The 25,182-nt window shown below is 40.6% G+C and overlaps 1 protein-coding gene across 2 annotated transcripts in view; it reads left to right on the forward strand.

Moving 5' to 3' along the window:
* The window catches only part of RBM47 (RNA binding motif protein 47), a gene marked incomplete at both ends in the record, with an annotated part of 132,537 nt that extends 107,883 nt beyond the window's left edge, over window positions 1–24,654 (forward strand). Inside the window, 4 exons of one of the 2 annotated variants that reach the window (XM_084232886.1) lie at window positions 16,236–17,392; window positions 18,214–18,420; window positions 21,248–21,432; window positions 24,415–24,654. In XM_084232886.1, the coding sequence (XP_084089012.1) occupies window positions 16,267–17,392; window positions 18,214–18,420; window positions 21,248–21,432; window positions 24,415–24,654 (1,758 nt within the window). Of the gene's footprint in view, window positions 1–16,235; window positions 17,393–18,213; window positions 18,421–21,247; window positions 21,433–24,414 lie in introns of those variants that run through there. The other variant, XM_084232885.1, reaches the window with a different exon arrangement.
* Window positions 24,655–25,182: the final 528 nt, after the last annotated feature.

A 25,182-nucleotide genomic window follows, 5' to 3' on the forward strand; every position in this document is an offset into this window, starting at 1 on the left:
ATATTTTAAAATATTTTATACATATTCTAAAATTTATAACATAGTTGAGAACATGAAATAAGTATTCTGGTCTATAACTGTGCCATAATATGCTGAGCTGTTTCCATAGTGTTGAGCATTATGTTTCTTGAATCATATGTAGATGGAATTTTTCCATTATATTCATTATGTTATAAATACCACCACAGTGAACCAAATTTGACTATAATTTTACTCTGTCTCTGATTACTTTCTTGGGGTAAATTTCTATAAATGGAATCATCAACTTAATAAGAATAAACTGAAATGTGTTGACCAAATTAGACTCACTCTTCTATCTCTCCCCATTCCTTATAGGTGTTCATTTCATGGCACACACAGAAAGATTGCGTTCTAGGGGCCCCCCTGGTGGCGTAGGGGTTAAGTTTCAGTGCTGTAACCACTATGGCCTGAGTCCAATCCCTGGCCAGGGAGCTAACCTACTTATGGCGCAGCAGACATCTCCTGTCTTGCCTGCTGCCCCCCCTTAGCAGTGTATTTCCATAAATACACTCTTCTGCTCCCCACTTTCTGGTGAATCCTCTCACAGTCCCTCTACACACCCCCTCCCCATACCCCTGGCCTACACCCCAGTTTTTCTATGCCAAATAAAAAAGAGAAAGATTGAGTTCTATCAATTTAAGAAAGTTTAAAATTATAAATATTTCATAGAAATTCAGAAATAAAAGCCTATTCCTCCCCCTTGCCCACCCCAGTCCTTGCCAATGTGGGGCCTTGAAAGTAGAAAACATTGTCATTCAATTGACGATGTGCATCAACCTTAATCTGTCAGGTCTGGTTCTGGGAAAAGCATATCTGAGACCTGCATTCATTCACTTGGTATTTCTTACCACCACTTTTGTTCATTTCTGTACTGCATTCTTCAGAAGAACAAAAGGAAATATTTTCATTGTCTAGGAGATGCTTTGTTTGCTTGGCAGGCCAAACAAACACAAATTCAGTAAAACTCAAATATTTGGATGCGTCACTCAACTTCTCCGTTGTTACTTCTTTAAAGTAAGAGGCTTGGGCCTCTCCTGTGGCGCAGCGTTGAGCGCTGGGTTACGAAGCTGCCCGCAGCCTCTGCAGCGCCGGCCACCGGAGGAGGGTCCCGCATGGCGCGCAGACCTCTCCTGCCACCCGCTGCTCCCCTCAGCAGTGTACTTCGGTCCTTCTGCCTGCTCTGCTCCCCGCTCTGGCTCTGGTGGATTCTTTCACCTTCCCGCGCTTCTGACTGTACCCAGTGCTTAAATAAATAAATAAATAGATAGATAGATAGATAAATAAATAAATAAATAAATCTTAAAAAAAAAAATAAGTAAGAGACTTGTCCATATCTGAAGAATATCTGATGTGATTTTAGTAAAAACACCTATGTGAGTAGATCATGTAGTGAAAAACAATTAAAATCAGTATGTAGATCTCTAAATTTACTTGTGAAAGCACATATAACTTCCATTCTTGGGCAATGAAGATACATCAGTTGTTTTGGAGAGAAAAGTTTCCCTGCACTATTAGTAAAAATTTTTTGAAGTTAATGATTTCTTTTAATGTAACACTAAAGATGTAGGAAACCCTTCAAGATCGCCTCTAAAATTTCCTTTAGCTCAACATCTGTAATTTATAAGTAATAAAATACCAAATGCTGAGGAGAACCAAGAATAAGATCTTAAACTGATGCATTTGACAGATTAGTTCTGTATAAATCTTCATTCTCACCCTGGCATCACTGCCTTCCAAACATACACTAACTTGTACTGTTCATGGAATTTTGGAACATATCAAACTGGTTCAAGGAACGAATAAGTTCATAAATATTCAGCTACCTTTCACTATTACTGCATACACACCTACCAAAAAATGTTGTAATTGCATGACTCAACCACACTCCTGCTCTGAGCCATTTCAGAGAGAGGGTCAAACTCTGGTAAGAATGTCTGCCACCAGCCAATTGATCTTTCTCCATGTAGTAAATTATCCCTTACAGATGAATATAGAGTAGATACATCATGAGTACTTTTTTGATTTGTCTCTTAGATTTTGTTCCCTTTTGTAATACAAATTTCTTTTGTACACACACACACACACACACACTTCCAACACCTATGTAAATGTTTTTGTTTTACATAGGTGTTGAAACAGTTTCTAAAAGCATGAAGCAACTATAATAAAACCTCAGACTAGCTCTAATCCTAATCCTATAACAACAAGGACACTTTTGGACTAGATCTCACAGTAAAAAGTCTCATCTGCTACTATGTTGGTCATCTGTTCTCTGCACTTTGAATCACAAACAAGATGAAAAAAGTTGCATAACATAGACCATCATTTTCCTAATTTTGTTCTTAAAATTCTGTGCTCTTTCCTCCTTCTTAGGCCTTGTATTAACTCTGGTTTTTCATGACTCTTTTTATTGTGGTCAATATGCATAACATAAAATTTACCACTTGAACCATTTTTAGATATACAGTTCTGAGGCTTTAAATATATGTTGTACAACAATCCGCCTCCAAAACTTTACCATCTTCTCACACTCATATATCTGTACCCATTAAACATAACTCCCATTCCTCTGTCCCCCTAGCTCCTGGCAACAACCATTCTACTTTCTGTCTCTATGGATTTGATTGTTCTAGGTATCTCTTATAAGTGGAATTATACAACATTTGACTTTTTGCATTTGGCTTATTTCACTTAACATAGTGTCATGGTTTATTCATATTGTAGCATATGTCAATATTTCCCTCCTTTTTAAGGCTGAATAATATTCCACCGTGGATATAGACCATATTTTATCCATTATGCAGTGATGAACATTTGGTTTATTATCACCCTTTGGTTATGTAAATAATACTGTTATAATCATGGGTGAGCAAATATCTGCTTGAATTCCTGCTTTCAATTCTTTTGGATATATACCCAGTAATGGAATCAGTAGGTCGTAGGTAATTCTCTGTTTAAGTTTTTGAGGAATCACCATACTAGCTTTCACAGCAACTGTACCATTTTCCATTCCCACCAGCAATGCACAGGACTGCAAATGCTCCACATCCTTGCCAACACTTCTTGTTTTCTATTGTTTTTTATAACTGTCATCCTAATAGGTATAAAGTTGTACATCACTGTGGTTTTTGACTTGCATTTCTCTAGTGATTAGTGATGTTGAACATCTTTTCATTGGCTTGTTGGCTATTTGTGTATCATCTTTAAAGAAATGTCTATTCAGATCTTTGCCCATTTTTAAACTGGATGTTTTGTTTTGTTGTTGCAGCATAGTTATTTATATCCTGTGGATATGAATTCCTAGTATTTTAAGGAATTATTTTCTCCCATTCCTTGAGTTGCCTTTTCATTCTACTGATCATCTTCTTTGATTCACAAATGGTTTTCATTTTGATGTATACCAATTTATTTTTCTCTTTTTTGCCTGTGCTTTGATGTCATGTCCAAAAAATCAGTGTTGTGGCAAGTTTTCCCTTTATACTTTCTTCTAAGATTTTTATAGTTTTAGTTCATTGGTCTTTGATCCCTTTTGAGTCCATTTTTGCAAATAGTATAAAGGCCAGGATTGTTTTAAAAGAGAAACTTTTTTTCAAGATTTATTTATTTATGCATACCAGAGCTGAGGTACAGGTCAGGGTGTGGGTGGGGTGGGTGAGAGGATTCACCAGAGACAGTGGGGAACAGAACAGGCAGATTGACTGAAATACACTGCTGAGGGGAGCAGCGGACTAGGCAGGAAAGGTCTGCTGCGCCATGTGGGCAGCTTCCTGGCCCGGAATTGAACTCTGTTGCAGAGGCTGCGGATAGCTTCATAGTGCAGTGCTTAACCCCTTGCGCCACCAGGGAAGCCCATAAGGAGGAACTTTTCTAAGTCTACCAAGTTTTAGTGAAGATGTGTGTCAGCCAGTTAAGCAGGTGACACATATATTCATGCCCAATGCTCATCTTCAATTATTTTTCCTCTAATGTGGGCATAGGTGGTTTCCCAGCAGACAGGTGAGAGAGAGCTAAAGCCTAAAGCCATTGGGGAACTAAGGGCTCAGTTCTGGTAGCTAGGATACAGCAGTGAGGCAGGGCTGGGATCAGCCAGCATTTTGATGTAAACATGTTCAATGAAATCACCAACAAAAGAACAGCAGAGGTAGATAGAGGTTTTTTTGTTTGTTGGGCTTTTATTTTTAGGCTAAGAAGAAAAAGTGTTTTTTGTTTGTGTGTATGTGACATATATACATTTACTTGTCAGCGGAGGGAGAAGACACTCCACACTGGATGTGGCTGTGAACTGTGAACCACTGTAAATAAAACCATCTTTTGTACAAAAATTTCTCTCCATGCTGCTTTAGCAAAACAGAACTAGATTAGCCACAGTTATGTGGGCAGACTGTTTCCAAAACATTTATCCTAGTTCTCTTTTATTGTGGGCAGAACCTAGGTGTGTTTACAGTGTAAAATGTGAAGGTCTGCATAGCCTTCACTTGCAGCATCTTGAGAAGTAAGAAGAAAACAACCTTGTATAAGCTGCTGCCTCACCTAGTATCACCAGGACCAAAGGTCTGTGCGGGCTGATCGCCGATGAATTTAGTGATAACCGCACAACAGTCATGTTAGCTCATGCCTGTAGGATTCTCTATGTGAATTAGATTCTCCAGACTGGAACATGGTATTGGAAGTGGGTGTCCAAATTTCAAATAAATAAATGTCAAATCTGTTAAGACTGACTTCAAGATCTATGAGAAACAAGTTGACCCAATCCACCACATCTTGGTTTTCATGGGGACTGGCTTTTAGAGAAACTGTTTGCTGCTGCAGGTCCCCAAACTCTTTGCCATAAACAAGGATTTGGAGAGAGGGGAAATAACTAAGCCAATTAAATTTTCCAATGCAGGGTGGGATAAAAGAAGCCATGCTTTCTAAAAACAGTTTGCGAGACGGTATACTTTATTTCCCTTGAAGCATTAAAGTCATTTCACACTTTATTAACTCAAAGAATATCCAGTATTTCCCTCTGAGACTGGGAATAAATGACTAGCTCAAATTAGGGCTGTTTTTTATTGGTATGTTATTTTATCACTCGAAATATTAACTCTAAGTGCACTCAATGGAAGTAGAGACTGCATGTGACACGAACAGCAATTATATTCTGACAGTAGCCCAGCAGGTTAATATGCATGGAAAGTCATAAGCTAGACATCAGAATATTTTATTCTAAACACTCTAGGTTCAGTAAAACCCTGGATATATATTTTATGCTCATTTCTATTTTTAAGTCTTTCGTGAATTTCTGTAATATTATTCTGCTGTCCGTGTAGCTTTTGTAGTCTGTGTAACTTATGTAAATTTTGAAGTAACTTGAGCTACCTAGTTAAATTATAGCAATTTTAAAAACTGGTTAGCCTCCCCCCTCTTCATCTTCCTCTCCTTTTAATAAATATATTTTCTCAGAATAGAGCAGCTTTGGCTTTTTCAAATATCTACAAACTCTACCTCATAAAAGCATAAATCTAGCATTTGAATAATTTGTAATTGACAAACTCTCATCCCTTTCCTAGTTTTAAATCATGTCACTAAATTTTGTGCAAAGAGTGAATGTCCATGAAAAAGTGGTGTGTCAGGGCTGTGTGTGTTTATTTAAACAATTACCTGCTAGCAAACAGGTAATCAGAGTCCTATCACTCTATTTTTGTCCTACTCTGGGGTATACCTCTTAACATAGGTAATTACATTAGACAACCAGGAATATTGCATGAGAATTTGAGAGAAAAATATAATTAAGAAAAGGCAAAAAAGAAAAATGTTTAAGGGTGAAAGATGGCAGGTGGTGGTGACTTTCCTTCACTAAAGCCAGAGGTCCTATGCAGGATCCCCACCTTTGCCCACTTCTCAAAAAGAGGTTGCTTCTTTGTGCCGTAGATTCTCATGGCACATGGAGAGTCGTTATCAGATGACCAACCTTAGATTTCATATAGAGGCATTTGTGAATTTCTGTATTATAGTATAGCAGATTAATTTATGACCCACTTTGCAACTTCTCAAGAACCACCACTGCATAATAGAAAACTGCCCAGGAGCAGAGTAATACCAGGTAGAAAAGGACCCTATCCCAATGACAGCTTGGGCACAAGCCTAAGCACCCAGATGCTCAAAATTCCTGCTCAGAAGAGCATTTAGCAACTGTCTTTGATCAGGCTCTGCCTATGTACCTATTTCCTTGCAGCATCGAATCTCTATCAAATGCCTGAGCTAACAGAAGTAAAGCATAGAGGACAAGGCACAAAAGATTATGGAAGTTCCAGAGCTGAGTGGAACTTAACCAGTGCATACTTTATCAAGAAGGGTCTAAGGAGGCTAACAATTGTATTCAGTATAGTCCATCAGTGGTTGGTGGTTGGTGTGGCTTTTGCCCTTGCCACTGCTGAAATCTGAACTGTATATTAGAAATGTCAGTTCCTCTGCCACCCCCACCCCCACTCCCACCAAAAGTTGGCCTCTCCATTCTTTAGTGGGCTGTTTTGGCAAACACACTGCTGAACAATACTTGGTATGATTATTTGTACATACTGCTAGATGCAGGTAAACCACAAAAGTTGAATATAGATAAATAGAAAAAATGTCAAAAGTTATTTGCTAGTAATAATATATAATAATAAAATTATTTTTATAGCTTTGTCCTAATGAGTTTCTTATAAAAGACTGCACTCAGTTATTGGTTCGTTCATTCATTCCTTTCTTTAAACATTCATTCAGTGCTAGGCACTTGGGGACACCAAAATAAGGGTCTCTGCTTTTGAAAGCTTCAGTTATATGAAGGTTATGAAACAAGCCTTTTGTTTCGATTTTTCCCTACATTTAAACAGTGTAGAAGAAAGTGGAAATAGTATAGAATATCTAAAATCACTTCAAAATCAAGAGTGATTTTTTCCTTTTTTTTTTTTTTTTTTTTTTTTTGCGTAGAAGAACTAGGGTATAGGCCAAAGGTGCGAGGGTAGGGTGTGATGAGAGGATTCATCAGAGACAGAGTGGGGGGCGCAGAACAGGCAAATCTACTGAAATACACTGCTGAGGGGAACAGCAGGCAAGACAGGAGAGGTCTGCTGTGCCATGTGTGGTAGTTACCTGGCCAGGAATTGAACTCAGGTCGTAACAGTAATAGCACTGAGACTTAACCCCTAGGTCTCTAGGGAGTCCCCAAAAGTGTGATCTTTTCCATTATTTAGAGACCTTTGTTAGATGACCCCATTTCAAAGAGTCCTTTAAAAATATAATAAAAAACAAATGAAGTTGTATTCACAAATACCTGCCACAGGATGGCCCAAGTTCTTTCTATACTAATCAACTCTGGGTTCTTCCTTTCTTTGGCAAGTTTTAGGTTTTAGGCTTTAGCCTTAGCCATACCTTAGCTAGAAGGACCTGTTATTAAACTTTCTTTTTTGTTTCTCACTATAGGCCAAAAAAAATAGTCTAAATATCACCGAAGGGAAAAAGCTAGATGAGGGAGAGCAACATCTAAACATTTAATAAATAAAAAGGAAACAATGCATTGTGAGTTAGTTAGAAGTTGAATTTTAGTGCATGTCTTTGTCCTCCACTAGAAAGCTCACGTCCCTTTAAAATTTTTGTCACAAAAAAAAAAAAATATAGTCATGTTGTCATGAAATACTACTGTGGTATTTGTAAGTGTTTTTAACACTCAATTTAAACATTTATAGAAGAATATAACTATGGCTTATTCAATGTTGAGCATGTTCCTGGCCAAATGCTATTTCACTGCAACTCCTTAGGCCTTGTGATACCAGGACACCAACATAAAACAGGATCTGGTTTTTTCTGTGGTAACAGATATTGTTTCATAGTCACAACTTAAATGACTAATGTTAACCAAACAGAATCAGAAGGTCACACCTATAACTGAAGCTAATGTTTGACTATGTCACTCTATTCAGAGCCTTTAACAAGTAATTTGTCATTTTTCTTACAAAGAGACTTACGATATCCTTGTATACTACTAATTTGACAGACTGCCAGAAGGGGATTAGAGCATATATCCCAGAGAGCAAGTACTCATGCATGCTATGACAGTGATAATAGTCCACACTGCTGCTATATCACTACCATAACTACCACTTGCAAACTACTAATTCTCTGAAATGGGGGGAAGGGGAATAGCATTTACACATCATCATAAAGACCATGTAGGTTTATATTTGCAAATTGTTCACTTTCTAAAAGTTTTGCCATAAATGCAAGAATCCGAACAAATGAAAAGAACAAATTTTTGAATTTGAAAAAAAAAAAACACACTATATCTTATCTGGATCTCTGCTATATCTGAAATGTCTGGCTTTTGTGTTGCTTGAAACATAAGCAGAAGCTACTATCATATAGAAGTTAAATGAGAGGTTATCACCCCCCAAATGACACTTCTTTAATTATCTCTTATTTACCATAATCTGTGATTTTCGGCTAAGCTCACAATCACTCTTATTCTCAGTTTCTTTGTCTAGAAAATGGGTCTGATACTTTTGCATAGTTGTATAGGTAGGTGGATGTGTACTGTATTTGCCAGACTATGATATATGATAAAATTAGTTCTAAGTGTAGGAGGATAAGAAGAGCTTCACTCTTGCAGAATTTCCATCTGCCTCTAAATATAATTAAAACTGGCATTTGCAGATTTCTAGTCCTTGTCCATCATCATTCCTGGGGTTCTGTTTTGACCCATGGCCCATTGTTGCTTGTATACTTTTCAAAGTCTCTGTGATCTTGGCGCTCAATACAATGTTTGTGGAAAGAACACTTGTGACCTCTTGGTTGACTAGTCCCTTGTGGCTGCCCATCTTCCCTTGTGGTGTTCCCACTGCTCATTCCTCTTTCCTTCACCCACCTTTGGTAGGCTAAGAACCCCAAGGACTGTGCAGTAGTCTCCAAGCACCTAGCACAGGCTGGTATACATCAAGTGTCTAATCCGTGTTTCAGTGAATGAATGAACACACACACAATTCTGTTTGGTCATCGGTTTCATCAGAAAGATCCCTGCTTTTTGCCTAGGGGACTGTGGAGGTTGATTTTAGTGCCAATGAATCTGGCAGTGTTCTAGAATCGCATTTTTAGTGATTGTTCATAATATGTCTTTTAAACAAGTTTTAACTCGGTGAGAAAGTTTCAAGTGTTAAAAACCAGGCTGCATGCAGTTTTTGCATGTCCATAAAGCATAAGAATTTGGGTTTAAATGAGGCACCTTGAGGAGAGCTTGGCAGATCTTTACCTGATGTCAGAAGTGGCATTTGTATGACCTAGGCCTGTCAGTTTGCCTGTGGTGACAAATCAGTTTAACAGCGGAATCGGTCTGATAGGGCTTTAGTATGGTAGTTGTTTGGTTTGAAAAATTAAACTGCTAGGTTTTGAACCAGATTAAATGAGTAGTTTGGTATCAGAGAGTTACTACCTTGGACCTTTGAAAAATGTTGCACATTTCTCAGTAATTAGAGCCAGATTAAGTCATTCAACCCATGCTTTGGTGAAAAGTATAGAATAACTTCTTCTCCCACTATTTAATTAGTACCTGCCAGGTGCAAATATATATATACTGTTTATAACTCCAAGTTAGTCAAACTCCATCAGAAATTTTCAGCAGGAGGCAATTTTGTCCTCAGGAGACATTTTTGGTTGTCACAACCTGGGGGCAGGGCCGTCTTTGGCCTCTAAAGGGGAGATGCCAGGGATGCTTTGAAACATCCTGCATTGTGTGGGGCAGGCAGTTCCCACAATGCAGAATTATCACATCCAATGTCAAGAGGGAATGAGATTGAGAAACACTGGATTAAATGATACCCAAGTTCTCTTTGCAGCTCAAATTCTGGGATTTTGTGAAATTAGATAATGTATGTGAAAGAATCTTATAAATTGCAAAACATTGTAAGTTCAGGCTACTATTACCTAAGTCATTGCTGCTTCTCTTCCTCTACTCTCCTTCTGGTATCTACCGGCCCATCCACTTTCTGTTCTTGCCAGATCCCTCAAAGGTTTAGGTCAAAGGAACCAAGATAAGGGGTGGAACGAGAAGTCCCTCCTACTGCATGTCCTCAATTTGGGAAAACATTAATCCAGGAGGCAGATGGGTGCCGGAGTTGCAAGTTTCATGTGCAGTTTTTTGTTTTTTTTTTTTTAACTTTTTTCCAGAATTACCCTATTAACTTATTGAAAAAAAGGGTAAGTGTGTAATGCTCATTTAAAGAGAACAGATACTTGCAGGATTCTGATGTGCTGCCAACTCCTGTAGAAAATTACCCCACTCCTTCCCTTTGGGGGAGTGGCTTTCCCCCTCTTGTGGTGTACAGGTTCCCTGGGAACCACCGCAAAATGCCTCATTTTCTGGGCTGTGTTGATAGAAATGCCTGGGAAAAGTGAGCCTCTGGGCTTTGTATCTATTTATCAAACAATCATCCACTGAATGATGTGCTTTGCCATAACAAAACCTGTACAAGAATCAACACCATTTAAGACCCATTGGGAATTAACTCTTCTCAGATTAGCTAAGAACTGACAGAAGATAGGCCCCAGGATGTCATTAGTCGACTGCCTCTTTATCCTTCCAGGATTTTAAATGAAAGCGTCATGGAATGATTTCTGTGTCTCAAGGGCCATGTTGCCAGAGATAGGGAAAAAGTCTGGCTCAGTCTTCAGTTCATTGATTGGACCCCCAGGTAGAGTCCACGTATTCAGCCTCCATTTGGAGTGGCATTCTGCTCACACATTCAAACTCTGAGGTACAGGAACATCCCTGTGCCTGAGGCCTGCTCGAGAGGGAGTGTTCTCTACTGTTTACTCTAGTGGGTGGTGGCAACTTGGCGTTGGACAGAAAGATAACCGCTCGGGGCAAGGCCAAATCCTGAAAACGTTTTGCAGAAATTGGTATTCGATCGGCCCCTGCCCCACCCCCCAGTTTTGTGGCATTAAGTCATTTAATCCTGAAATCAATCCCTTGACATGGGTGCCATTACTAGAACCAACTTAGAGATGAGGAAACTTCACATGGCTCATCAGTGGTACTGACATCATTTGAACTCAAAGTCCTCTGACTCCAATGGCTTTGCTCTTCACCCACAATGATTGTGCCTAAGAATTAACTATGAATAAAGAGAAAATTTGCATGGTATGAATAAAGCACAAAATAGAATTACTACCTGGATAAATTCATTCTGAAAGTTCCTAAAATTCAATTCCACCTCATGGTAGAAGACTGTGCTCCACACTGAACAGATCTTTAAGTGCAGTGTATGTGTTGGTCAACAAGTAAAACTCACAAGAATTTCAAGTTGCGTCACACACACACACACACACAGAGCCCTAAAGCTGTGAACCAAAGCTAACTGGTAGGTAGTTTGGATAATTCTAGAGTAAATTCATGTGTTTTGATCCTAGGGAAAGACTGGTTGGTAAACACTGGAAATCTTGCTCAGCACAGTGGTGTCCCTTGCCCTCTAAAACATTCCAGTTCAAAGTTAAAACCCTAAAGAAATGTACTTTGAACTAGTAAGAAGGGAATTCAAATCCTGGATGATTTCTACTTTAAGACTGCAAATGCTATCCCAACACAACAAAAATTCTAGCTTAGTTCAGAATAATAATGCCTCGATCTAAAGGTATATTTTTCTATTTGATTTATATGGCATGCAACAAATAAATGACTTATTTCAAAAATACCATCACATTTGTTTAATGCTAGTAGTCCTGTTGAAGGAAAATGCATTTTGTGTGTGTGTGTGTGTGTGTGTGTGTGTGTGTGTGTGTGTGGATGGCTATGTTGGGAGGGTTCTGCCCCAGGAGATTTGGCAACCATGATGGACCTCTTGGATCCAAGGCAGCAAGTCTCTTCAGGCTCTATCTGGAACAGCCTTTGCAAACTGTTTGAGCCAAGGGCTCGGTGAGGATCAAGCTTTCACTCGATGCCTGAGCCACCTCACCAGTGGAGAATCCCATTGCTAGATAGTCATCTGGAATGAATAGAATCTGGAAGTCTCTGGTACACCAGTCTACACCAGAAACTCACAGGCTACACTCCTCACACTGTCCACTTTACAGTTGGCTGGGATAACCTCTTGCCTGTTTACCTATAAACACAAGAATCTTCTATAGGGGCAAGATTTTTATCTCAAGTTCAAATGTATCGTTGTGTTTTTTAGGGGGGGGGGGTTTCTATTTTCCTAGACTTTTGTGAGCACTTAGTGCCAGATTCTGCCCTAGGAGCTTTACACATGTCACTTCATCACTTCTTACCACAGTCCAAATCATTTCCCAGCAGATACAGTACAGACTCTAAGTCATTCTGTTGGCATTCACATACCAGCTCTATCACTTGCAAAGTGATAATCTGCTAAATCTCTCTGTCCCTCAGTTTCCTTATAAGTGAGGTAGCGATATTCTTAATATCTCATACAAATACTGTGAGGACTACAATGAGGTAGTATATGTAAGAAGTTAAGCACACAGTAAGCGTTCAAAAAAGGTTAGCTCTTCTTGTCACCATTAAAGAGGATAACATTGAGGCTTTAAGGGGTTAACATGGCTTTCCTCAAAGTTTACAACTAGTAAGTCGAGAAGCCAGGATTTGGACCTAGGTCTTTTGACGCCAGAGACTGTCCACTTATTCACTGTGCTAGACAGCAGAAATCAGATTATTCAATCCATTAAAAATCTGCCATAAATTGAATGGATAAAAATGGGAATTCTGTGCCATTTATCTGACTTTTATTTATAAGACAATGTTTAATTTACGAAGTCTCCTTATTATATTCATTGTGTCTATACCTTTAACCCCAAGAAAAAGCTTGAAGCTTGTCATTCAAAAGATAGTATTTCTGTCCTTCAGACACCACACCCCCACTTCCAAATACACACACACACACACACACCCCTTTATAAAGAGAATATTCTAAACTGACTTTATAAAGCACAGTTCTGAAGGTGGCTGGACTTTTAACTTCAGTAACAATAAATAGCCTTGTTAGAATAAAATTGTTAATAACATTTTGGTCTGGTTCTTCTGAAGCATCTCTGGTCACTGTCTTCACAGTGGCTAAGCTACTATACATTCCCACCAGTCATCCACCAAGGAATCCAATTTTTTCACACCACTGCCAACATTTATTTTGTATTAATTTTTTGACATAACAGCCATGCTAACAGGTATGAAATGGCATCTCACTGTGGGTGTCACTTGTTTTATGCTAATATTTGTAATTACTGTAAAAGTTAGTGTAAAAGATTGTTAATCTACTACTTTAATTAATATCAGATTTGTATATGTACGTATACATCTGTGCATTTGTTCTTCTTCTAGCTCCAGAATGTCAGATGGCTCCCTAAAACATGTAAACAATAAGATGAAGAATTTAAGTAGCTTAAGTCATGGCACTAGGAATATAGAAGACTGTAAAAATTGAATTAAATTATTAAGTTATTCCATATGATGGAAACTCCAGGAAAAAAGGCTTTTTCTTGGCTCAGATATATACTCTCTCTCTCTCTCTCTCTCTCTATATATATATATATATATATATATATATGTATTTTTTTTTAAGATATTTGATGTTACTGACACTAGCAGATTTCAGACTGAAGGTAAATAGTTTGTTTTTTAATGAAATAGTGTTGGATTTGGGCCTCCCCAGTGGCGCAGCAGTTGAGCGCTGGGTTTCGAAGCTGCCCGCAGCCTCTGAAGCGCCAGTTTGATCCCCAGCTGCTCCCCGGCCACCGACGAGGGCCCCACATGGCGTGGAGACCTCTCCTGCCGCCTGCTGCTCCCCTCAGCAGTGTACTTTGGTCCTTCTGCCTGCTCTGCTCCCCGCTCTGGTGAATTCTCTCACCCTCCCACGCTTCTGACTGTACCCAGTGCTTGTATAAATAAATAAATAAACAAACAAACAAACAAACAAATAAATAAAGTGATACCATAAAAAAAAAGAAAGAAAGAAATAGTGTTGGATTTAGAATGACTCTCATTAACCATTCGGAAGCTTTTTTTTGTGTAAAATAGTGACTTCAAAGTACAATGTAGAAAAATCAATTCCACATATCTCAGTAATGTGCTAAGGTCTATTCCTCTGGAATTTAATCAATGTTTGAAATTTGTTTCAGTGAAACTAGGAACAAATGTATAATTTTCAACTTTATGTTAGAAAAAAACTTCATAGCTGGATATATTGTCAACCAGTTTTCAAGAACATGAAAAGCAAAAAAAAAAAAAAAAATGGAAATAGAAGCTGTGTCAAACAGATGTTTTTAAACAATTGAGAAAATGTCAAAATTACTGTAAAAATGTTGGTATGAAGTTTTACCTAGAAGTTTGGAGTGAGAGATAATAATAACTGACGTATTTCTCCAGCACTTCTAATATTCTGGGCACAGTTCTAAGTAGCTTTGTATATTATATATTATAATAACTCACTCCTCTAAACTCAATAAAGTTAATCCTATCACTATCGTCCCCATGTCAAATAGGGAAACTGAGGCACAGAACAGCTAAGGAGCCTTGCTCCTGGCCATACAACTAGGAAGTGTTAAGAGCTAGAATTCACACTCAACATGCAGCCTGGCTTCAGAGACCCAGCCCAGCCACTAAACTGTACTGTCTAGGCAAGTACTGGCCTGGCTACCTGGCATATAAATATCTCAGATTTCTGTTGTGCTATAATTTGTTGTTGTTGTTGTTGTTTTAGATGTTCAAACTCACCTTACTTATCCTTGACATTTCCCATAATTCATCACTTTACTAGAACCTGGGATGTCTTTTATTTTTTAATTAACCACTATAAAACTCTAAGTTCTAGCTCAATAATGAACTCTTATGCAGCCATTAAAAATTATACTTTTACAAAGAATTAGAAGAACATGAAGGAATACTTGTAAAATGAAGTGAAATAGCAGTAAACAGGAACCTTTCATTGAGGCTGCCATTGGGTGGGAGAATCAGAAATTATTCTTATTTACTTTCCTTAATTTTCCATAAGATTTATTTATTTCATTTTTTAGAAGGCCAATCAGAGCCTTTCTTTCCAAAAAAAAAAATAAATATTGCAGCCCCCAGTATTACACTGATTATATAATTTATTTCACAGCCCTGAGCTCTATGAAGAAAGATGGCAACATTTAAACCTGCACTGTCATGTGACTCTAATTTTAATTCATTTAAATTAAGTTTTAATTCATTTAATTAAATTAAGTGAAAGAATCCATTATCCGTGGCAATAGCCCCATTTCATGTACTCAGTAGCCACCTGTAGCTAGTGACAGCTTTTCTGTCATCCCAAAAAGTTCTATTGCACAGTACTGGTTTAGAAGAAAGAACACAGAATCTGGAGCCAGATAATTTGGAATCAGGTGCTGATAAGAGCTGGTACTTGCAGTGTGAAATGTTTCCCATAAGTAAATCAGGAGTAATGATAATATCACTTACCATGTTAAGGAGATTAAGAAGATCAAATAAGATGGTGCATGTGACAGTTCTCTGAAAATTATAGTGTGGTTTACCAGATAGTTGCTGCCTTAGATGTCTCCCAGTTTGAACCTAATCTAGGTCTTTGTGGACCCATTCCAAACCCATAAATAGGTCATATCAAGAATTTTGCCAGAATGACACCATTAAAAATCAGACTTACCGGATCACCTATGCCCAATTCTTAGTATTATGACTGCTCCATTTCTTGTAAAAAGTTTCAGCACACAGCCCAACATCTGCCTGCAGAGTGACACCATTGTTCCTTAACAATGTGAATCTATTTCTCTTTCCATTCTTAAATGAAAAACACTCTCAACAAACTTAGTCTGCCATAGAAATAAATAAATGAGGTATACTACTATAACTAACAGGAGCCCAACTTGAACTAACAGTGCAAGAATTTATTTTGGGGGCTGCAAAAACGAGAGGTTTTCACCAACAATTGCAGCAGTTTCTCTGCGCTTCAAAGCCGTTGGTCTACTGATTAAGGGAAGTGCTTGTTCATTTTGATTTTTTTTTCCCCTGCGAGTCACTTCTGGTTTTTCCTGCAAAACAACTTGTCTTTTTTAGCCGGATTTAGAACACTGTTGCATTTCCAATGAGATGTCTCCATCTTTGTAATTAATCACCCGAGGAGTCTTGATTTAAAAAAAAAAAAGGCAGCCAAGTTCTTGCTCCATCAGGCCGATGCCACCCTTACCCTTGCTTCTGCCTCCCCTAGGTTTCCGCCAGCCGTGGATGCCTTTGACATTATGACCGCAGAGGATTCCACCGCAGCCATGAGCAGCGACTCGCCCGCAGCGTCCACGGCCAAGGTGCCCGAGGGCGTGGCCGGCGCGCCCAACGAGGCGGCCCTGCTGGCGCTGATGGAGCGCACGGGCTACAGCATGGTGCAGGAGAACGGGCAGCGCAAGTACGGCGGGCCACCCCCCGGCTGGGAGGGCGCACACCCGCAGCGCGGCTGCGAGGTCTTCGTGGGCAAGATCCCGCGCGACGTGTACGAGGACGAGCTGGTGCCCGTGTTCGAGACCGTGGGCCGCATCTACGAGCTGCGCCTCATGATGGACTTCGACGGCAAGAACCGCGGCTACGCCTTCGTCATGTACTGCCACAAGACCGAGGCCAAGCGCGCGGTGCGCGAGCTCAACAACTACGAGATCCGCCCGGGGCGCCTGCTGGGCGTGTGCTGCAGCGTGGACAACTGCCGCCTCTTCATCGGGGGCATCCCCAAGATGAAGAAGCGCGAGGAGATCCTGGAGGAGATCTCCAAGGTCACCGAGGGCGTGCTCGACGTGATCGTTTACGCCAGCGCGGCCGACAAGATGAAGAACCGCGGCTTCGCCTTCGTGGAGTACGAGAGCCACCGCGCAGCAGCCATGGCGCGCCGCAAGCTCATGCCCGGCCGCATCCAGCTGTGGGGCCACCAGATCGCCGTGGACTGGGCGGAACCGGAGATCGACGTGGACGAGGATGTCATGGAGACGGTGAAGATCCTCTACGTGCGCAATCTCATGATCGAGACCACCGAGGACACCATCAAAAAGAGCTTTGGCCAGTTCAACCCCGGCTGCGTGGAGCGCGTCAAGAAGATCCGCGACTATGCGTTCGTGCACTTCGCCAGCCGCGAGGACGCCGTGCATGCCATGAACAACCTCAACGGCACGGAGCTGGAGGGCTCGTGCCTGGAGGTGACGCTGGCCAAGCCTGTGGACAAGGAGCAGTACTCGCGCTACCAGAAGGCGGCCAAGGGCGGAGGCGCTGCAGAGGCGGTGGTGCAGCCTCCCAGCTATGTGTATTCCTGCGACCCCTACACGCTGGCCTACTACGGGTACCCCTACAACGCGCTCATCGGGCCCAACAGAGACTACTTCGTGAAAGGTTAGTGGGGGGCTGTTCTGCTGGGTAGGCCCCTCCCCCACCCCCAAGAACCATGTCCACTTAGCAGGGGGTGGCATGAACATTGTGACTATCATGTTTAGAGCTGGTGGGCTCCACCGCTGCTCCTTCCCCTTCTACACCCCCACCCCATTTGTGTGCCTGTTCTGGGTTCTGTTCTTTCCTGGCTTCTAAGACAATCTGTCGCACTGAGAGAAATGCAGATGGTTTGTAGCGTTGGGGTGACTGGTGAAATTAGGCCCGACTAGGGTTAGTTCACCAGTCTGTAGCTACGTTGATTCTTTATGATGTTGGGGAGTAGGAGGCACAGTTTGGTTTTGTCTTTTTGTTATGTTTTTTTTGGGGGGGGTGTTTGTTTACTCATTGGCTAGGGTATACTGAGAGCAAGCTTTAGCCAAGGAAACAAAATACCTACCCTCTGTGTCCTACACTCGCATGAATTGACTCTGTGACTTCAGTCAGTCCCTAGAACCTCCCTAGAACCTGTTTTCTCACGCATGAAATGAGGAAGGTGAACCAGCACATCCCCTTCCAGATCTAACTTCTTTACAGTCTATGAATGTTTCTTCTTTATGGAAGTTGCATTTGCCATTCTAGGAACTCCCCCTCAAAGTCCATCTCATGCATTAAGCAGACATAAGCTGTGAGTCTCAGCTGGAGTAGAGTGTTTGAAGGAGCTTTCCAGCTCGTTGAAGAGTTGGATTAGACATAACAGACACAAAAGTGCCAAGAATCTTGAGTTTAGATCTGCCTTCTGTACTTTACTGTTGGTTGCTCATCATTTTCTGTATTGTTATTATAAGCAGGCAGCATAAGAGGCCGGGGTCGAGGTGCTGCTGGCAACAGAGCCCCAGGGCCCAGGGGTTCCTACCTCGGGGGATATTCCGCTGGCCGTGGTATATATAGCCGATATCATGAAGGGAAAGGAAAGCAGCAAGAAAAAGGATATGAACTTGTACCGAATCTGGAAATCTCTGCTGTCAATCCAGTTGCCATTAAGCCTGGTACAGGTCAGTATAAACCAGCGTGAGAAGCATCCATTCAGCCTAACCCACAACCCTGGCCCTGAAGTGACCCCAAACCTTCCTCAGACTCTTTCTGCACATGGGTTCCTCTTCTCACAGGCAGCCAGAGTTTAGGCAAAGAATGTGGCCTCCTGGGCCTTATTTGGAACTAAAGGGGACAGGACGGTCTAGCTCTGAACATGTCTGAGTCAGACTTTCCAGTAGTGGGGTTTTTTTAATGGTTCTCTCCTGTTAATAGGCTTTTTTTTTTTTTTTCCAGTCTGTGACCAGGTAGGCAGAGTTGTGGGGAGAGAGATACAGATGGAAGAATGAGACTCTTCTGTATCTTTTACTAGCTAGAAACTGTCTTGTCTTAAGTATATTTCTATCCACCAGGAGCCAGAGGATACAGCTTATTGCCAATTCTGAGAGTTATTGGGAATGGTAGAAAATTGTCCTTCAAGAGCAAATAACAAACACTACACGCATGTCCTTTGCCATCGTCTTAACAAAACCAGAATATCTGGGAACAAGGCAGTCGTAAAAGTTTTGTAGCTGCTAATTCCCCAGATTTTAATTTCCAGCATTCATTTCCTCCTCTTGCTGGATCAGTAATTGAGGATGGGACATTTAAGTAATTCAAGCCAGGGACCTTGAACTTTGCTTTCAACCCCAGGCCCCACAAACCAGTTTGCCAACGTTGTTTGTGCCCATTGGTCTCCTAATGTGAAACAGGTCTCCTTTCTGATCCTAACCTACAAGGAACTTTCTTTAACTCCATTGTGTACAGCACAGACTCTCAGCACACACCACACAAGCATCCGAACACATGAAGACTCAGTGGTGCATAATTGGAATGAGTGTCCTCTCCACACCTTTTCCTGGCTTCACAGAGATTGCACTGAAGGGCTCTTTGAGAGCAGGCTCACTACCAACCTCAGCTGTTCTGAATTGTCTTCTGGTTGAGGATTATGTTCTCCTTTAACGAGCTAAAAAGGAGATAAAAGGTCTGCATTGGGGACATAAGTTTGCATTGGCCATATAGGACTTAAAAGCATTTTCCCCATTGAGCTTCCTTGTAAAATAATTCACTGTTTTTTGGGTTTGGGGGTACTTTTGGCCTGTGAAAAAATTCTACGTTTTCTGCAGTTAAATAACTTCTCAAACTGATTTCCTTATACATGCCATTGGTGCTCTAAGCAATGTAAAACTGATCTCCTATCTATCATCCCTAAAACAGAGTTTAGGGATGTAGGTGTTGTCACTTCTACTTGTTGAGAAAGTGACTCCAGTTGGCAAGTTGCAGTAACTTAAGATCTAATTAGAGAAAAGAGCTCAGCCTATGAGTGTGTATTTGTGTCCTGAAACATAAAGTAGAAATTCTTATGGGCTGGTAGCCAGGACAGTTCTAAATTAACGGGTATTACTCCAACATAGCTAAAACTCACAACCCTCTCTGGACACTATCCCCTGGGCCTCCATTTCTGAGTCATCCAGAAAATTAGAATTGGGTGTTTTAGGATAAACTCGGGGAAGTGGTGAAGCATCTGAGCACAAGACCATATGGTGGAAAAGGCAAAGATTTGAAGAGGATGTAGTTTATTGAATGACCATACCAGGGCTTAACGTAGTCATTTGTCTCTATTATCAGGTCCATTTTTACTGGAATAAATACAACTACAGTTGGAGAAAAAAATTAATAAAAGGGTACTTAGTGTATGTGTTTCATTTTCATGCTTTTCAGAACACACTGCACACATACCAGCTCCTCCAAGTCAAGAACAGTATTTTTTCCTTTTTATCTCTTTTTATCATACATTGACTTTCGGTAACTGCTATCTGTTTGAATCTTTGGTCAAATTGTGTCCTTTGGACTTGGCTCACAAACACATCTTTAGATTGGCAGGTCATTAAAAAGCCACTCTACTGCTTCCGTACTGTCAGTAGACATTTAAAAATTAGGAAGTTTTCCCTTTTTTCATATGCAGTTTTCTTTGAAGAGGTAATGTTGAAATCTGAAATGCATCTTAGGTTGATATATACAGTCCTCTGAGTTCTCAGCATAAAATCCTCAACAGGGCCTCCCAGTCGCTCAGTGGTTGAGCGCTGGGCTGCCTGTAGCCTCTGCAGCGCCGGTTCGATCCCCGGCCACCGGGCGAGGGTCCCGCATGGCGCGCAGACCTCTCCTGCCGCCCGCTGCTCCCCTCAGAAGTGTACTTCATCACTCTGCCTGTTCTGCTCTCCCCTCTGGCTCTGGTGAATTCTCTCACCCTCCCGCACTTCTGACTGTACCCAGTGCTTGTATAAATAAATAATAAATAAATCTTTAAAAAAAAAAAAAAACCCTCAACAGAACCTGCTTATAATGTGGTGAAAGTAAAAAGGGCAGTGGGTCTGGCAGTGGGTGAGGTGATGTTAGGAACAGACAGGCCCATGCTCACACTTGTTGCACCTCAAACCTCTAATCCCACTTCTTATTCTGAGCTTGTTTATTGAGTTAACAGGCCCTTTCTTGCTCACAGGACATCACGAATAAGATTCAAAAGGCAATTTTCTGTAGCAGCAGCAGGAAATGTTGGTGCAGAAACCTGATTCTAGACCTTCCATCCATGACAATCCATTTGGTTACTGATGAAAGACAAGCTGGAGGGGAGCTGTACTTGCCACTTCCCCTCACTACTTCCTAGGAGGCACCCTGTTCCTGGGCTATGAGAACATTGGTCAGCAGGGAGAGTGGCTGCTAACCTTGGCTTTTTAAATCTCACAAAGACAGTGATGGATCCTCCTCAGTACTTCAGGTGGTTGATCTGTTTCCCTCCTTCTTCTTTTGCAGTGGCTATCCCTGCCATTGGGGCCCAGTATTCCATGTTTCAGGCAGCTCCAGCTCCTAAAATGATTGAAGATGGCAAAATCCACACAATGGAGCACATGATCAGCCCGATCGCGGTGCAGCCAGACCCAGCCAGCGCTGCTGCCGCCGCTGTCATTCCCGCTGTGTCTACACCACCACCTTTCCAGGTAGGGTTCTCGCCACAGTTATTATCATTCGTGTGTTTCTTTTTCATTTAGTCATTAGTATTCAGCAGGAGAAGTTCCTGTGTGTCTTACCTCTCTTGGGTTTGGGTGGCAGAAAACATTTTAATACAATGTATGACCAGGCAGAAAAATTTTAAATCATAATTATACTACCCTAATATTATCACTGTATTAAAGGTGGGAAGCAGGATTCAAAAATGACATGTAATTCTCACAGTGTCATAATATTGCACATACTGGTTTTTGTGGGGTGTTCTTTTTTTTTTTTTTTTTAATGACACTGGGTAATTTTTAACTCATGGCCCTATAGTTAAGGAGCTAATACACAAAGTCCAGGGAGATAGTTCACATTCTCACATTCCAGATTGCAGCTCACTGAACATTTTGTTTTAAAGTCCCCTCAAATATATGCATGTCGTATGTAGGTATGCACATATGTCAGTTCTTATAGAAATAGAGAAATACCTATGGAAATGAAGATATATGAAACTTTACAAAATTCACCTTTAAACCTCTCCTCCAGCCTAACCCTTATCTCCTCCCAATCCAATCGTCCCATCCCTTCCCCACCTTCTCACCAGGAGCTCTTATCTGTGGTTTCTTCAGTCCACTTCTTCCGCAGTCTCCTATCCACCTTGCCCTGGGAATTACCTCTTCTTCTCACTGCCTTCACTATCAGTTGGCATGTGAGTGCCAATACACTGTTTCCCCCAGTAAAATGACCCCTCCAGATCAAGAGGTGGGTCTTAAATTTCTTTGTATCATCAGTGTACAGCACATAGTGATATGTGACATGAGTGACATGTCATCCATCCAGACAGGAAAAAAATCTGGGTAAAACTCTTTTTTGTGACACAATGAATCTCAAATACCTTATTGATCAACTGGCACAGATACTCAGACCTGGGCAGGGGGCGGGAGTGTCTCATCTTAATAATTAGATAAGGTGGTAGGGGGGAGAGGGGAAATAGGCAGAAATTCTTAGACTCAAACCCCAAAGATTCCAATTCAAAAGAACTGGACTGGGGTTCTAGAATCCTTATTTTGTACAATCTCCGCAGTGATGCTGAAACAGAGCCAGACTTATAAACCACTGCATTAAGATGCAGCTTCCTTGCTCTTGCCCACTCCAGCACCAGTCTTGACTGCCTTTTTCAGAAAGGGTCAGACTAGTTGACATTTTTTTTGTCTGTTGATATGTCATCAAGTACTCTTTAACTCCCAACTTTCCACAGCCAAATAAAGGAATAGCGTGTAAGTGATTCACAGTGTAGAATGACAACTAAGTGTGGTTATTACTTGTGGACTGACTGTAAATATCTACAATAACCTACAAATAATACATGGTGGAATTCTTGTAATAATTTCTAAGTTCTCTTTATTAAAAAACTCCTGAACTTTGGTCTTTTGTGTGTAATGTTATAACTCCAGGCCCAAATTCCAGGCCTTAAGATCTTGTTCTAGATCTCAGGAAGTTACCTTACTTAATCTGTACTGCATGTTGCCGTCATCGTCCTTATGCTCAGTCTTTGCTTATGAATTTGCTCCATGTATAATTGTTGTCGGTTGATTCTTGTGGAGATTTTTCTCTCCTTCAATATTCTTCAGAATGCCTGGAGCTACTTAGTGGCCCTGGTACTCTCCTTCTGTGTCTGACCTTGAGATACCTTCTACCTGGTTTCTCTGACATGATTAGTCCTCTGCCTCCTTTGTATTCTCTGCCACATTGCAGAGAATACATAAACACCATTGGTTGGTGAATAGAGCACCTTTCTAACTGGAGTCACACCAGAAACATGTCCCATCATGGCTTCTAGAAACTTCCTCTGGAATACTTTGGGTCATCCTCCCTTGTCTTTTAGGTGCTGCTCAAGGGTGTCCCTGTGTAGTCATTTTATACTCCAAATTTCATATAACCTTTACAAGTAATAAAAAATATACATTTACAGATATAAACTTAAAATCACTTCTTCAAAATAATTTCTCAGTGTGTTCTCAAGCCTCACAACAAATCTGCAATATAGAGAAAGGATAACCACTCCTTGTTGAGACTTTGAAAATGTTCCTTTGAACATAATTTTGTGATTGTGCTTTGCAGATTTCATAATGGAATAACTAAGTTCTTTATAAAAACCCAGGAATAAAAATATAAATCTAATTTCATATGTTCTGAATTATATTTTGAAGATGTATTTAAGACTTAGAGAGTGTGGCAGCATTTACTACAGGGCTATGTTTTATGGAACGTAGCTGCACCAGATATTTTGTTAAGCACGTTTTCTTTTAACAAAAATCCCCTTTTCCATAAAATGACTCTCAAACCCAGCCCCCACTGCACCCCTATTTGTTTTGAATAATCTATTCCTCTTTCAAGAGGAGGGAAAGAAGTAACAGGGACATTTACCAAGCTAGCCATGGCATCCACAGTAAGGCAAATGTCTACATTTCTGAGAAGCGTGGTCTATAGCAACAACTATTTGATTTCACAGCTTAAGAAACTGCTTCTTTAGAGATCTATATACTTTGTTCCATAACATTGTCATAGTCTATGTGCTCCATTTTTGAAACATGTTCCTTCAGGTAAGTATAAATTGAGGCATCTGGCATGTATTTTAGGAAAAATATTCATGTTTAATTACAGCGAAATCTACTGAGCAAAGGGTAGATTCCCAACTCCCTTCTCTATGCTGAGTGATACAGTGGGTGAAAGATTCTGAAGTATCTAAACTTTGAATTCCTCCCACTTTTACCAGTAGAATTTGAACAAGCCTTGAGGATGCAACTCCACCTTCCCTTACTGACTCTTACAATGATTGTTTACCCCTCTGCTCCCTGCCCTGCATATGCAAACCTTTGCTTTTACTTCCGCTCTCCCCATCTCCTAGGAGTTGAATGAATGAATGACTGAGTCAGATAGATATCTACACACTCTCAGTAAGGGCTCTTTTTCTCTCTCCTCCGCAGGGCCGCCCCATCACTCCTGTGTACACGGTGGCTCCAAACGTTCAGAGAATTCCCACTGCCGGGATCTATGGGGCCAGTTACGTTCCATTTGCTGCTCCGGCCACAGCCACGATTGCCACACTACAGAAGAACGCCGCAGCCGCTGCCGCCGTTTACGGAGGCTACGCAGGCTACATACCTCAGGCCTTCCCTGCTGCTACTATTCAGGTCCCCATTCACGATGTCTACCAGACATACTGAGACTGGTGACGAGACCCAATACCACTGAAGGAACACTTTACTATTTATGAAGAAAGAACATGTTGAATTATCACACAGATAAAACCTGAAAGTGAAGAATGTTATCAAATATCATGCTGAAATATTTTATATACATGAAGTTTTCACTAGTTTTTTAAGACTTTTCAACTTAGCAGGCCTGTGTTCATACATTTCTAAGAGACTTATAATGGTTCGTGCCTTAATACCATCTCTTAAAAATTTGTATGCTGTAGTACATTTGTATAGAGGTTTTATGTTTTTTTTTATTTTTAAGGATATATTTTCAGTATGAAGGTTATTTTCTTAACTTCTGCACTCCAGAGATTTCTATTTTGTAGTACCTTCAATAATATATCAACTATATGTTAAAAAGCACACTTGAGCAGCTAGGGAACTATTTTGAGAAATATAGTCAATATTTAAAGATACAAACAATAGTGCTTTAAAAATACTACAGAAAAGGTTATTTTAAAATTTATACTGGAAAGTGCAATTTGAAAATGAGTA

Source organism: Talpa europaea, assembly GCF_964194135.1.
Source record: "Talpa europaea genome assembly, chromosome: 5".
In the NCBI taxonomy this organism is placed as follows: domain Eukaryota; kingdom Metazoa; phylum Chordata; class Mammalia; order Eulipotyphla; family Talpidae; genus Talpa; species Talpa europaea.